This window comes from Podarcis tiliguerta (genome assembly GCF_965153285.1).
Source record: "Podarcis tiliguerta genome assembly, chromosome: 8".
NCBI classification, from domain to species: Eukaryota; Metazoa; Chordata; class Lepidosauria; order Squamata; family Lacertidae; genus Podarcis; species Podarcis tiliguerta.
Window position 1 is genome coordinate 31,129,576 of NC_139541.1, and position 13,546 is coordinate 31,143,121.

General features: G+C 45.9%; 1 protein-coding gene across 8 annotated transcripts in view; it reads right to left on the reverse strand.

The window, feature by feature from the left end:
* Positions 1 to 5,066: 5,066 nt before the first annotated feature.
* The window catches only part of LOC310682711 (ATP-binding cassette sub-family C member 12-like), a 60,602-nt gene continuing 52,122 nt past the window's right edge, over positions 5,067 to 13,546 (reverse strand). For all 8 annotated transcript variants that reach the window (XR_014514115.1, XR_014514116.1, XR_014514117.1 and 5 more), the window contains 3 exons: positions 11,732 to 11,845; positions 8,145 to 8,309; positions 5,067 to 6,213 (listed from right to left, as the gene is read on the reverse strand). Coding sequence is in view for 3 of the 8 variants with exons in the window: in XM_083451819.1 (XP_083307945.1) it covers positions 6,121 to 6,213; positions 8,145 to 8,309; positions 11,732 to 11,845 (372 nt within the window). In the remaining 5 variants the exon portion in view is untranslated. The remainder of the gene's footprint in view (positions 6,214 to 8,144; positions 8,310 to 11,731; positions 11,846 to 13,546) is intronic.

Genomic DNA, 13,546 nt, shown 5'->3' on the forward strand with positions numbered 1-13,546 from the left:
GTGGGTTAAAGCCTCAGCGCCTAGGGTTTGCCGATCGAAAGGTCGGCGGTTCGAATCCCCGCGGCGGGGTGCGCTCCCGCTGTTCGGTCCCAGCGCCTGCCAACCTAGCAGTTCGAAAGCACCCCTGGGTGCAAGTAGATAAATAGGGACCGCTTACTAGCGGGAAGGTAAACGGTGTTTCCGTGTGCGGCTCTGGCTCGCCAGAGCAGCGATGTCACGCTGGCCATGTGACCCGGAAGTGTCTTCGGACAGCGCTGGCCCCCGGCCTCTTTGAGTGAGATGGGCGCACAACCCTAGAGTCTGTCAAGACTGGCCCGTACGGGCAGGGGTACCCTTTAAGGGGTAAACTACAGTTCCAAGATTTATTGATTTATTGTGATGAAGCTAAATGTTGGAAGATTCGGGACAGATGAAAGTAAAGACTTCTTCCCATAGCATGTACATAAACTATGGAACTCATTCCAATAGGAGGTAGTGATGGCCCCCAACTTGGATGACTTTTAAAAAGGATTAGAGAAATTCATGGAGGAAACTGATATTGATGGCAACTAGCCATCAAGGCTGTGCTCTGCCTCCACAATCAGAGGCAGCAATGCTTCTGAATGCCAGTTGCTGGAAGCCAAAAGAGGTGAGAGGGTTCCTGTGCTTGGACTTCATTTCTTCACAGGCATCTTCATAGGCAGGTGTGTGCTGCCTCTTTCTTTGAAACTAGATTGGTCTCACTTGGATAGTAACTAGCTGAGTTTCATATTTGGGTAGAAACTGTAATTATCTGCAAGATGTAATTGCTACCATGCTTATATCTCCAGCTTTTGCAGATTTGTATGTTGTGGAAAATCCACGTTGAGAGTTTTTGTTTCTTGAGGTTTACAGACACAATATTTTGAGCCTCTTCTGCTCAAAATATTGGGAGCCCCAAGCAGTGCTAGAAGCTTAAAGAACAGGAGATGACTCAAAGGTTATAGTCAACAAGAAAGATTGTGTGTATATGCAAAAGATACATATATTTCCAGTAGGCAAGTTTCCACTAACTAGTGCTGACGCCAGGTTCTGGGAAGGGCAAGACACTTTCAATCCCCCCCCCACCCCGAATAGACTCTCCTTCTCCTGGAACTCTTTGGAAATATGTTGCACCAAGTTCCACAGAACTTGTTAGTATATGTTCCTAAAGGTAAAGGTACCCCTGCCCGTACGGGCCAGTATTGCCAGACTCTAGGGTTGTGCGCTCATCTCACTCTATAGGCCGGGAGCCAGCGCTGTCCGCAGACACTTCCAGGTCACGTGGCCAGCGTGACAAGCTGCATCTGGCTAGCCAGCGCAGCACACGGAACGCCGTTTACCTTCCCGCTGGTAAGCGGTCCCTATTTATCTACTTGCACCCGGGGGTGCTTTCGAACTGCTAGGTTGGCAGGCGCTGGGACCGAACGATGGGAGCTCACCCCGCCGTGGGGATTCGAACCACCAACCATGCGATCGGCAAGTCCTAGGCGCTGAGGTTTTACCCACAGCGCCACCCGCGTCCCAGTATATGTTCCTAGGACTGCATAAATTTATGGAGACATTAAAGGGCTCAGGAATATGTTGTGATCTTGCAGGTGACTGAGACGATCCCAGGCTGGCTTGATGGAGTTCATTTTGCAGCAGCACAGATTATGTGTGTTTGCCGGGGTTTTTTGCTGGCATTTCAAGGCATGATGAGAGATTAGTCAATGTATTGACAGCCATTGTTCAAGCTGGCAGACGGTTGCCAATAAATGCATTAAGGGGAATCTCTGTTGGTATACTGCACCGAACTGCCGAACAGGAGCTGCGGCAGGAGGTATGAGCTGCATGTTGGGGATGGAAGGGAGCGGTGATTGCTTATTATTTCATCTCTGTCGCTGCCAAAGCCTGTTGCTCTATTTCTCAGGGAAAACGTAGCTGTTAGCTATGCTAGTTAAACTATGGAACTTGCTCCCACAGGATTAGATTTTTAAAAAGCATTAGATAAATTAATGGAGGAGGGAAACCCAGCCACATTGTTGTTGTTGTTTAGTCGTTTAGTCGTTTAGTCGTGTCTGACTCTTCGTGACCCCATGGACCAGAGCACGCCAGGCACTTCTGTCTTCAAAGCACGCCAGGCTTCTGTCTTCAGCCACATTGGCAGGGTATAAATAAATTATTATTATTATTATTATTATTATTATTATTATTATTATGGTGGTGGTGGTGGTGGAAACCCAGACAGATGGGTGGGGTAATAATAATAATAATAATAATAATAATAATAATAATGGCTACTAGCCATGATGGCTATGCTCTGCCTCCAGTCAGAAGCAGCAGTTCTTCTGAATACCTGTTGCTAGAAACCACAGGAGGGGAGAGGGCTCTTATGCTCAGGTCCTGCTTGCTGGTTTCCCACAACATCTGGTTGGCCACTGTGAGAATATGCTGGACTAGATGGGCCACTGGCCCGATCCACCAGACTCTTCTTGTGTTCTTACATTTTTACATGTTTTCCATATTATTTAATTCCAGAAAAAAATCAGTTTGAGGGAGTTAGAGAGGCAAAATTTGGGGTGGTCAACTGGCATGCAGTTCTTTCTTCAGTGGTTGGGCTCACCTCCTTTTATTCTGACTGGCTGCAATCAAGAGAAAGGGTGAGAAGACGTTTTCTCAGTAGCCGAAAAGTCTTTCATGCCGATTTGGCAGCTCTGGGACACTGGAGACAGGAGCCCTGCTGCAGAAATAGCAACAGTCCTTTGACCTCTTATGACACCCTTGCTGCTGCCGTATACTAATACCAATTTCACTCTCCAAATGTAGCCAAAACAGCACCATCCACACTCGAGGGAGGTATGAGTGGACTTGGAGAAACCCAAGGCCTTTTGCAGAAAAGGGTGGGGGGGTGGAATGGAGTATCCTGGGAAGGGAGACGTGCTTGACTGGCTGGGCACCTGGATTGGTAAACTCCACTCTGTCACGTTTCTGTTGCACATCAGAACTGTCCCCTTCAAAACACTCGGGGTATATCTCCAGCTCTCAGGAGGCCATCTCCTGCCATTTTCTCCCACTGATGGACCATCTGATGGGCTATTATCCTAACAAACAAATTGTCAGCCAGCATCCCTGGCTGCCTCCTCTGATAAAGCATCATTTTCCCTGGCTGGTGGGCTGCTCTCCTTTGGGAACTTCCATCCCTGTGGATGAGTCATGCAGCCAGTATCAATTTAGCAGAGGAGGGTTTGGTTTCCTCCCTTCAGCTCTTGATGCTGCTGCAGCTTCTGAAGGCATCCAGATGAGACTCTTGTCATTGTAGCAATTGTGCGCTATCCCTTAGGCATGCAATGTAGAGCTTCAGTATCCATTAAGAGCATTTTAGATTCACACCCGGAGCGCCGCTTATGGCTGCTCGGAAACAGCTTTTGCTCTTTTTTTTCTGTTCTCCTTGGTGCTGGCGAGAAACAAAAGAACGGCTTTGTGAAACGATTGGAAAAAAAGAGAGAAAAGATACGTGGGGTAAGTCAAAGCCAGGAATTAATGTAGAACCTGAGCCAATTTGTGTAATAGAGATACACACAGAGCTGGCAACCTGGGAGCTTTCAAACCATGGAAACAGACAAATATTAACTAAATTAATATGCTCAGACTTCCCAACAAGACTGTTTATCCCATGTGAACAGCCATAAGATATGTCAATTTAACTGAGGGTGGGTATGCATTGCAGTGCTGCTGGTCTTTAATAACTCAAGAGCCACTGAGATTGTCTTTACTGGTGTGGGAATTCACTTACCACCTAGAGGTAACACTATTAAACAAAATGGAAACTATAAACGTATTGATGTATAAATTTACAAACCCTGAGCAACTTAGGCTTAGGGTACCTCAGTCCATCTCCCTAAACTCTTATATCCCAGCCCAGTCACAGAGATCATCTGCAGGAGCTGGTCCCTCCCTAAGTTAGCGAGGCTCATTTGACAACAATGAGAAGTCTTTAGCGCCGCCGTCTGTGGCTGCCCTGCCGACAGAGTCTCAGCAGCCACCTTCTATGTTAACTTGTAAACACCTGCTGAAAACTTTTCTAATCCTTGGGTAGCTGCCCTCAGCCCCAGGACCCTGGCAGCAGACACCCCGACACCTGCAGTTGTCATACATCAGGATGCGGAACATCTTTCGGCCAGAGGGCCACATTCCCTTCTGGCCAACCTTTTGGAGGCCACATGGCAGTGAGCACCTTCTCTCAGTCCCACCAACATAGGAAGTACAGCTGGTGGCAAGAGAGAGACTTTTCTTCTCCCATATTGTTAGGGTTGCCATATTTCAAGAAGTAAAAATCCGGACGCAGTTGAGCTTTTTTGGGCCAACTCCCTCCCAGAAGAGGTCCCTCTTTGCTGTCCTTCCACTGGCAGGTTAAGATCTCCCTGTTAAGATAGATCCTTGAAAACTGAGGTGCAGGTGTTGCCTATCACTGGGCTGCTGTCAGGGGAAACTGTATTAATTGCTGGTTCTAAATGTGTTGGGTTATGAAGTATTTTAACTATTGCTTTTCACTAGTTTGTTCTTATTAGTTTGTATTATATAATGTTTTTAAATTTCTTGGGAGAAAGGCAGTACAGATTAATATAATATAATATAATATAATATAATATAATATAATAATATTATAATACAGTGGTACCTCGGGTTAAGTACTTAATTCATTCCAGAGGTCCGTTCTTAACCTGAAACTGTTCTCAACCTGAAGCACCACTTTAGCTAATGAGGCCTTCTGCTGCTGCCGCCATGCTGCCGGAGCACGATTTCTGTTCTCATCCTGAAGCAAAGTTCTTAACCCGAGGTAATATTTCTGGGTTAGCGGAGTCTGTAACCTGAAGCATATGTAACCTGAAGCGTATGTAACCCGAGGTACCACTGTATAATATAATGAAATATTAATGCTTTTGCTTGTACTACTGTGCAGAGAACAAAAGCATATGTTTGCAACAGCGGGCATGTGCCAACATGAAACATGTCTGTTGAAAATAAGAAATCGGTATGTGATAATTCCAAAACCTATAACTGCAAGAAAAATGAATTAACAAGTGACGTTACAGTGGACGGTATTCTTTACTGCATACTTCAATGACAAACTACAAGAGTGCTTCCTCCATTGGAGCCTATGTATCTTTTTCTCTTCTCTTCTTGGAAAACAGATCACATGGTATGCAGAGAAGTGCTGGGCACATTGCAGCCAAAGGTAAGTGTCTGGTGTTCCGTTTTGTTTTTTGATGATTGATGCCAATTGGCAAGATAAGCATATACTTACGTTGTTCCGGCTGAAATCTATTGGACCCTTCAGGTGCTCAACAGGCTGGTTTGCATGGGCTCCTTTTGTCCAAACACGGCAGTGCATTTTTCTTGCAAGCACCAGGTACAAGCTAAAGGCAGAAGCTGTACCCAGCTAGGCTGCTTAAATCCCACTGTAGTCAATGGAATTGAAGAAGCCCATCTGCTTACAGTATGACAGCCAAATAGATGAACTGTTCCTTTAAAAACCAGCTGGAATTTTTCAGCTGCCTAAATGACACATGGTGGCTCCGATCCAACAAAGACTGGTTGCCACAAGTTCCACTGAAATTCCTGGGACTTGAGTTAGTTGTAACTAACTCGTTGCACTGATTTTGGTGGGGCTTAGTCACATCCTACCTTGGCTGAGTTGCAGCCATTGTGACTATGAAGTGATCAGGTCTACATCATTTGCCTGTAAATGTTGTGTGGAACATACAATGTTTAACTGTTGTGGGATGCTAAGGGTGAATCCCCTCTGGTAAGTCTGCCGATCATCTTAGCACCCTCTGAAAATGTGCTGATCCAACACACCATGTTAACAGGTTTCCCTGCAGGTGGGCTATATTTTTGAATGAATTCCAAAATCAGCAGTTTTTGTAAAGTCCTTCTTGTTCCCCTTATTTAGTTCTTAGCTTCAGCTGCCCCTGGTTCTATCAAGCTTCAGAGTTTGCCCTTAAATGTGGCCTTCAGTGAAGGTTATCATATTTCTTTGCCAGCAAGACGTTAGATATCAATTCTGTTCTTCCTGTCCATATTAAGCCCTTTTTTTTTCCTGAAGTCCGCAGAGAAAACACCATTCAATATTTTCATGTCCTAGGATCCGACGTTGCTTGTAGCAGCTAGGAGTGATGCAAATGCGGAATTGGGTTTTTGAAGGAGCTCATCCGGTTTGCCAAACTCCACTATCTGAAAGTCATTGGGAAAGAAATTGAACAAATGTCAGGTGCGTTAGCAAATGTCAAGTATGAAGCAAGAATACAGTGCAGTTGGGGTCGGTTTTTTATGAGTATCCTATCATGTGAAAATTGCTTTGGGGAAGGAGAATAGCAATGGGGGGGGGGGAATACATAGTAATAGGGAAGAAAGGATTTCCTCAGTTCCGTTCCTTTGTTGTGGGTTTGCTTTGCCCTGGTTTCTAGTTGTCTGTAGGAGGATTTCTAAAATTAATTGTGGAGGGTGCAGTTTGCCTACAGCTTTCAGTTCCTTTAGATCGTTTAGTTTAATGTCCCACAGTCTACATTACTAATGAATACGTGTGTGTGTGCGTGCATGCGTGTATACACACACACACACACACACACACATATTTACACCGTTTTAAAAAATATGTTCAGCCTTTTGGTAGCATTACTTACCCCAAAGTAAGCACAAAGACTTGCCATTCCTGAAAATAATCACATTGCCTTAGAAGGCTATTTCTTTGATGTGCTAAACTTGTATGTTTTTCTGCCACTGGACAAGATGAAGCAACAGGCAGCAAGGTGTTAGAGCATAGAGCTATGCCACCATGCCAGCCTCTGCCCTCAAGTTTGCTGGAGGAAAATATCCCATTGCCAGCATTGAAAGGGGATGGGAGAGAAATTCCATTCAGCCTCTGCACATGGAATGCTGTGAGTGGGGCGGGCACCATCTTACCCTTTGCCTCAAGAAGAAAAATGTATTGGGCCATCCCAGCTCCCTCTGTGAGATTTCAGGTGTCATGCTGATTTCCAAAGCTCAGCTAAAACCGCATTTGCTGCCACCAGGAGATTAACAATCTTCCTTGCATCATCTGCAATCGGCGCCTCCCATTTAAAATAACCCATTATATCAGTCCATGCTGCTTATGTGAAAGATTGTCTCTATTATATCCCACCAATAACATATTAAAAAAATGTCCTTGCCCTCTTTGGACACTCAGGTTTTGCACAATCTGGGCCTGGTGCTTAGTAATAGACTTCCAGGGCAGGGTGGCTGCTCCCCTATGGCCACTGCAGACCTGGAGAGGCAACAAGAACAATGAAAGGGCAAGGGAGAGGACATGTTATGACACTGTTCCCCTGGGGCAGGGCTGCCTAATCTGTGCTCCCACCCCACCCAATATTGCTGGACTACAATTCCAGTCATCATCCCTGAACATTAGGAGGCCAGCAGTTAGCCACACCTCCCCTGGAGCACCCAACAGCCTTCTCCACCAAGAGATGCAAGAGCAAAGGTCCGCTGATATTGTCTGCCTTAGAAGAGCTATGAGACTCAAAGGAACTGTAATTCTTGCAAAAGCTTTAGAAACTATGTTTAGAAGATAGCTCAATTCCAGACCAATTTTATTGGTCCTCAGTAGGAGCTATGAAGCTTATTATCATTATCATTATTGTCAGGTGTTGGTGTGGTTGCTCAAGAGCAAACAGGCAAAACTCCAACCTGTCTTTTCCGGGCTTTATTATTAGTACAAACTATTTACAGTGCAGAGTGTTGCAAGTCCATGTCTGCTCAGTCGCTAGCAGAATCTGGGAGTGGGCGGTCCTTATACCTTCCCCAGCATAGCAGTCACGTGACCCCCATCCTTCTCCTCCCCTCTCTGTGCCCAAACCTACTGCGCAGAGTGGGCGCTGGCAAAGGGGGACTTGCCTCCCCTCCGCTTTGCTCAGGCTCAGTGTTGAGGCTCTCCCTAGCATCTTCTGGTCCCTTCACCCCCTCCTCACTGGAGGGGGGCTTCCCTCCTCACCAGAGGAGGAACTGCTTTGCAAGATCTTTGAAGGCTCCCTGCCCTTCCACCTCTCACCTCTGAGCTGATGGCAGTTCCCTGACAATTATCATTATCATTATCATTATTATTATTTACTTCTATGGCTAAGTACCTTCCCCTTATCCATCACCAACACACGGTCACACTCGTGAATGGTGTTCATACGATGAGCAATGGTCAAGACGGTGCAGTCGGCAAAAGCTTCCCGGATGGTCTGCTGAATCTGCACATCTGTCTCGGAATCAATGGATGCAGTTGCCTCGTCGAGAAGTATTATCTGCAGGAGTAATGATGTTTGCATTAACAATTTTAGAATATGGCCACACATACACCCCAGCAAGCATTTGCAGAATGCTGGTAAGTGGGGACCACCACATTTTCGCAGACAAAATGTCACAGGGCTAAATTTGCCATCACTCTTCCCACACCACGGGGCACACCTAGCCATGTGTAAATATTAGGCCGTGCGCCAGATTTGGTCAAATCCCATTCAAATGTTCCAGAGGTCAGCCAGGGCTTCGAAAATCCCCCGATACATTTCATAGCAACAAAGAAAGAGTGACCATTGGGGGGGTGTTTCTAAGACAAATTTACGTAAAAACCTCATAGAAAACTTGTAGTTAATAGTCATTCCAGGTTAGGCTTTCCCAAAGTGTGTTGTGCATTCTTCTGGGGGTACACAAAACGGTTTCAAAGGGCATAAGGCAGAAGTTTTATTTTATTTTACTTGACCATAGTTGTTTTTAGCTACACAAAGCAATTAAAAATAGTATTATTAGAACCATCCCCAAATTACTTTTGCTTGAAAAGGGGCATGGCAGTAAGACTGAACTCTCAAAAAGGGGATATGAGGTTATTGTAAGTTTGGGAAACGCTGCCCTAGGGCAGATAATCAGAAGTTGTTTCAAAAACGAGAAGAAATGGCAATAAACATCCAAACACATTTCAGTCCGAAACAGCCTCTCTCAGTGGGTCTGCTAAGGTCTTCGTTCTCATATACCATTAAAAAGAAAATAAAAATTTGATGCCTTTCAGTTCAATTTTCCAGACATAACGTAATGACAGAAAGCCAGTGGTGTCTCTGCTTGGGAAACCAGATACTGCCCTTTAACAATGGTGGGAGTAACAAGCGATACACATCAACATTCCCAAATGGCAGAGAGACACTGCCGTGGACACAGACTTCGCAAGGACTCACAGCCACCCGTTGGAAACTGGCAACCAATTGGCAAAGGGCTTCCCAGCACAGAACCACCTGGTGAAATTGATGTGGGTGTGGGTGAATTTCACACACCTTAAGGTGTGCGTCGCTGAAATCTCAACAGGTGCACCTCTCCTCTCCCCTGCACGACACACTTCACCTGCCATTCTCCCTTCTGCATGTTTATTGTGTTATTATAGTTATTTAGGACTCAGCAGGCATAAAAGAGTCCTGACTCTCACGCTCCCTTTGCAGTGTGTGTAAACAGGAACTCTGTGCCAATGGCAGTTACGGCCTTCATTGAGAAAGCGGAGTCAGCTTTCATTTGGTTCTTCCCCTTACAGAAGTGACTCTGCTGGCATCTCATTCTACCTTGTTGCACCAGAGGGACAGATGAGACAGGAAGGCCCTCACATTGGCCAGAATGGAACCATGTGGCTCTCCCCCTCCCAGAATTTCTTCCCTGAACTCAGTCTAGCTGCAGCAAAGGAAGAATCCAGCTGCCATTTGGCTCTGCCCTGAACTGCCTCCACCAACAGCCATCTTGCTCGGTCATTCTGCAACTTCATTCTGCAACAGAATGAAATATGTGCCACCTGTGCTTGGAAAAGAGCCACGCCTTGGTGGTAGAGCATTTGCCCTGCATGCAGAAGGTCCCGGGTTCAATCCCTGGCATCTCCAGGTAGATATGAAACCCTAGAGAGATGCTGCCAGTCAGTGTGGACAACACTGGACCAACCTGGTATACAGAAACTTCTGTATTGTTGTTCTGAGCTGTGTTAGAGACATCAGGACTGGCACCCAGAAACAAGCCAAGAGGCAGTGCAGCTGGTGAACACCCAGTGCCAGCTAATAATTTGGTTTACAGGTTTCAAACAAATCATGGCTTCCCACTGTTTGAAGGAGGGACGTGGTGAAGTTTTTCAGCATTCAGGAGGATCTGGTACCATAAACTGCGATTGCCATGGAAGAGCCCAAATTCATAATCCCTTAAGGTCCACTTAAACCAATATTGTCCATGGGGTCACGAAGAGTCGGACACGACAAAACGACTAAACAACAACAACAAACCAATACTGGGATTCATTATTAGCTAGGGCAGACAAAGCCAACATCTTTTCAAGAAGGGGGAAAGGACAAGGGGGTGCGCTGGTCATCTAAAGCAATAGCACCACCTTGCTTTTAGGGTAAGGATGGCTGCTCAGGTAGCAGCACCAATAGAGAAGGAAGCAGGACCCACCCACACCAGACCCTCTGAAACATTTGCAAATATTTGCAGTTGCTTTGACAAGTTCTGTGATGGTGGTGTGTCATCATGATGAACGTGAAATGTGCCCCAAATTTATTATTATAGCTCTTGAACTGTGCTATAATTTCAGCAGTTTGTCATATTAATGAGGCAACATAAATCAGCGCAGCAGCACAAATAAAGCGGGGTGGAAGTATCAACACAGCAGGGGAGGAATGAATAGGAAGAACATTTGAATAAGGTCCAATAACAGAAAGTTATTGAAATCAGCTCTGGGGGCTCTGGCAAGCTCAGGAACGGAATGTGAAAAAGAACCCTGGCTGGGTCAGGTCTAAGGTTCATCCTGTTTCTTGCAGATGCTTCTGGGAAGGCCACCAGCAGGATTTCAAAAGGAGCAGGTCTCTTTCACTCATCCCTGCAAGCAGCTCTGCTGTCAGAGGCAGTAAATGTCCCTGGGTACCATTTGTTGGTGGGATGAGGGTGGCGCTGTGGGTTCAACCACAGAGCCTAGGACTTGCCGATCAGAAGGTCAGCGGTTTGAATCCCCGCAACGGGGTGAGCACCCGTTGCTCGGTCCCTGCTCCTGCCAAACGAACTAGCAGTTCGAAAGCACCTCAAAGTGCAAGTAGATAAATAGGTACCGCTCCAGCGGGAAGGTAAACGGTGGTTCGGTTCGCTGCTCTGGTTTGCCAGAAGCAGCTTAGTCCTGCTGGCCACATGACCCAGAAGCTGTACGCCAGCTCCCTCGGCCAATAAAGTGAGATGAGCTCCGCAACCCCAGAGTCAGCCACGACTGGACCTAATGGTCAGAGGTCCCTTTACCTTACCTTTACCATTTGTTGGGAATCACAAGAGTGCTGTTGTTCTCAGGTCCTGCTAGCAGGCTTCCCACTGAAAGCAAGAGCTCAAGAAGGGCCCTGCTGGATCAGTCCAATGGACCATCTAGTCTAGCATCCTCTTCTCATGGTGGTCAGTGTTCCTGCATTGCAGTATTGTTTACACTGACTTGGCAGGGGCTCTGCAGGGTTTCAGATGGGGAGTCTCTCCCAGCCCTATCTGGAGATGCAATTGGGGATTGAACCTGTGACCTTCTGCATGCAAGGCAGATGCTCTACCATGGAGCTACAGCCCTTCCCTTTAGAAATGAATGCAAAGAAGGAGAAAAGCAGGAAGAAGTGTGCTTTTAGGACCAAAGGTGCCTCATGCCTTCTGGAGCAGTCGAGAAACAGCGACCGCTCCGGGAACTCACTTTTGAATTTCGGAGGAGCGCCCTCGCCATACAGAGCAGCTGCCGTTGCCCCACAGAGAAGTTCTCTCCATTTTCAACCACCCCTGCTTCTAACTTTCCTGGCAGTTTTGAAACCTAGGATACAAGAGAAACGCTGCCATGATTACACATTTTATTATTTGTTGCACACACAACAGCAACAGGGCAGGAAACCATCTTTGACACAACATCACTGATCCCTGTCAAGTAGAAGGAGAAGGATGGGCAAGAGGGAAGAGGCAAAAGCCGCTTGAACATTTGATGGCGGCAGGCAAGGGTGAGAGAGCGGGGAAGCAACTGAAGGGCAGGCGGAACGACAAAGGAGTGATGTGAATAAAAGATCTGGTATGGAGACATTTTGGGATGGCAACCAGATTCTGTCTTGAGCAAACAATCACCGCACAATGGTGATTCCGGCCAGGTTCAAGGTTCTTGTGTTATTTTACAAGGCCCTTAACAACTTGGGTCCAGGGTGGCTCAGGGACCACCTGATCTCTTATATCCTTGCTCTGTCATTGAGGTCTTTGGGGGAAATTGCTGTTAGTGGTCCCCATGGCTCAGTTGCATGACTCTCACCCTCAAGGAGCCATGTGTTCCATATAGTGGGACCAATTTTGCAGAGCAGGCTCCTCTCTGTTGAACGTCTGGCGCTTACGGAATGAACACTTTATTATATTATTATTCCATTAGGCTTTTTAACTGAACTCTCGGATTCTTTAGTTTTAACTCATTTTAGCCCTGTTATATTGGGTCTCTTGCAAACAGCTTAGAAATGAATGTGGTATACAAACTGTTGAAATAAATAATTAATGAAAAAATGAGAAATCGTAAGTACAACTTGGGGTGAATCTCTCTCTCTCTCTCTCTCTCTCTCTCTCTCTCAGTTTTGCACATTTACACATGAGTTTGCATTTTTTTAAAAAAAAGGTGAAAGTCCTCATGGAAATCCACCAGCACTTAAGTGTGAATTTCTACTAATATAGACAGTTTGTTTGCAATTTTGACTAACACACAAATTTTTGTGAAGCACTTTCCTTTAATATAATGCATCTTTGTATGTTATTTCCATGAATATATGTGCATTTATATACAACCTTTACCCCAGTATTTTCATTTTTGTAAAATTTGCCTGGCTAGAAAATGGCATTGCAAAATTCGGAGAAGTGTAGCTTTTGAAGGACGGCTGTGTTCTGGTTCTTGTATTGTTTCAGAAATTGCAGATTAAACCGGTTCATTTCTAAATGTAAACCGAATTGAACTTCTCCTCCATTCCTAACGACAGCTCCCATAATTGGTCAACATTGGCCCTGCTGGCTGGGGCTGATGGGAATTGGAGTCCAACCACAACAGGAGGTTTCCCCATCCTTGACCTGGACCCAGAGGATTATTGGCTGCTGAGTCAATATCCCAGCTTAATCTGTTTGGATTTCCCTCCTCTCACATGGAACACTGGTGGCAAAGCAGAACAACAAATTGAAATCCTCCAACACCTGGGCAAATGCTCAGAGCAGCTTGTGTAAACATTTATAGTTTTACAATTAAAATGAAGGTGGGGTGGCAGGGGAGCCGATTTTATTAGAGCTGCTCTAAGGCTTTGACAGGTGCTTCTGCCTCCAAGCAATTCTCTGCTTATCCCATGCTTCTGGTTGGAGGAGAAATTGCAGGTAACTCAAGCTGGGATACTTGGGCAAGTGCCCAGAGTCCTGCTGACCCAGGAATTGATTGACTCTAGAGGACCTGTTCTATTCCACTTCTTTCTAAAGCTTCTAAATCTGCTAAATTCCCAATTTTTCTTCC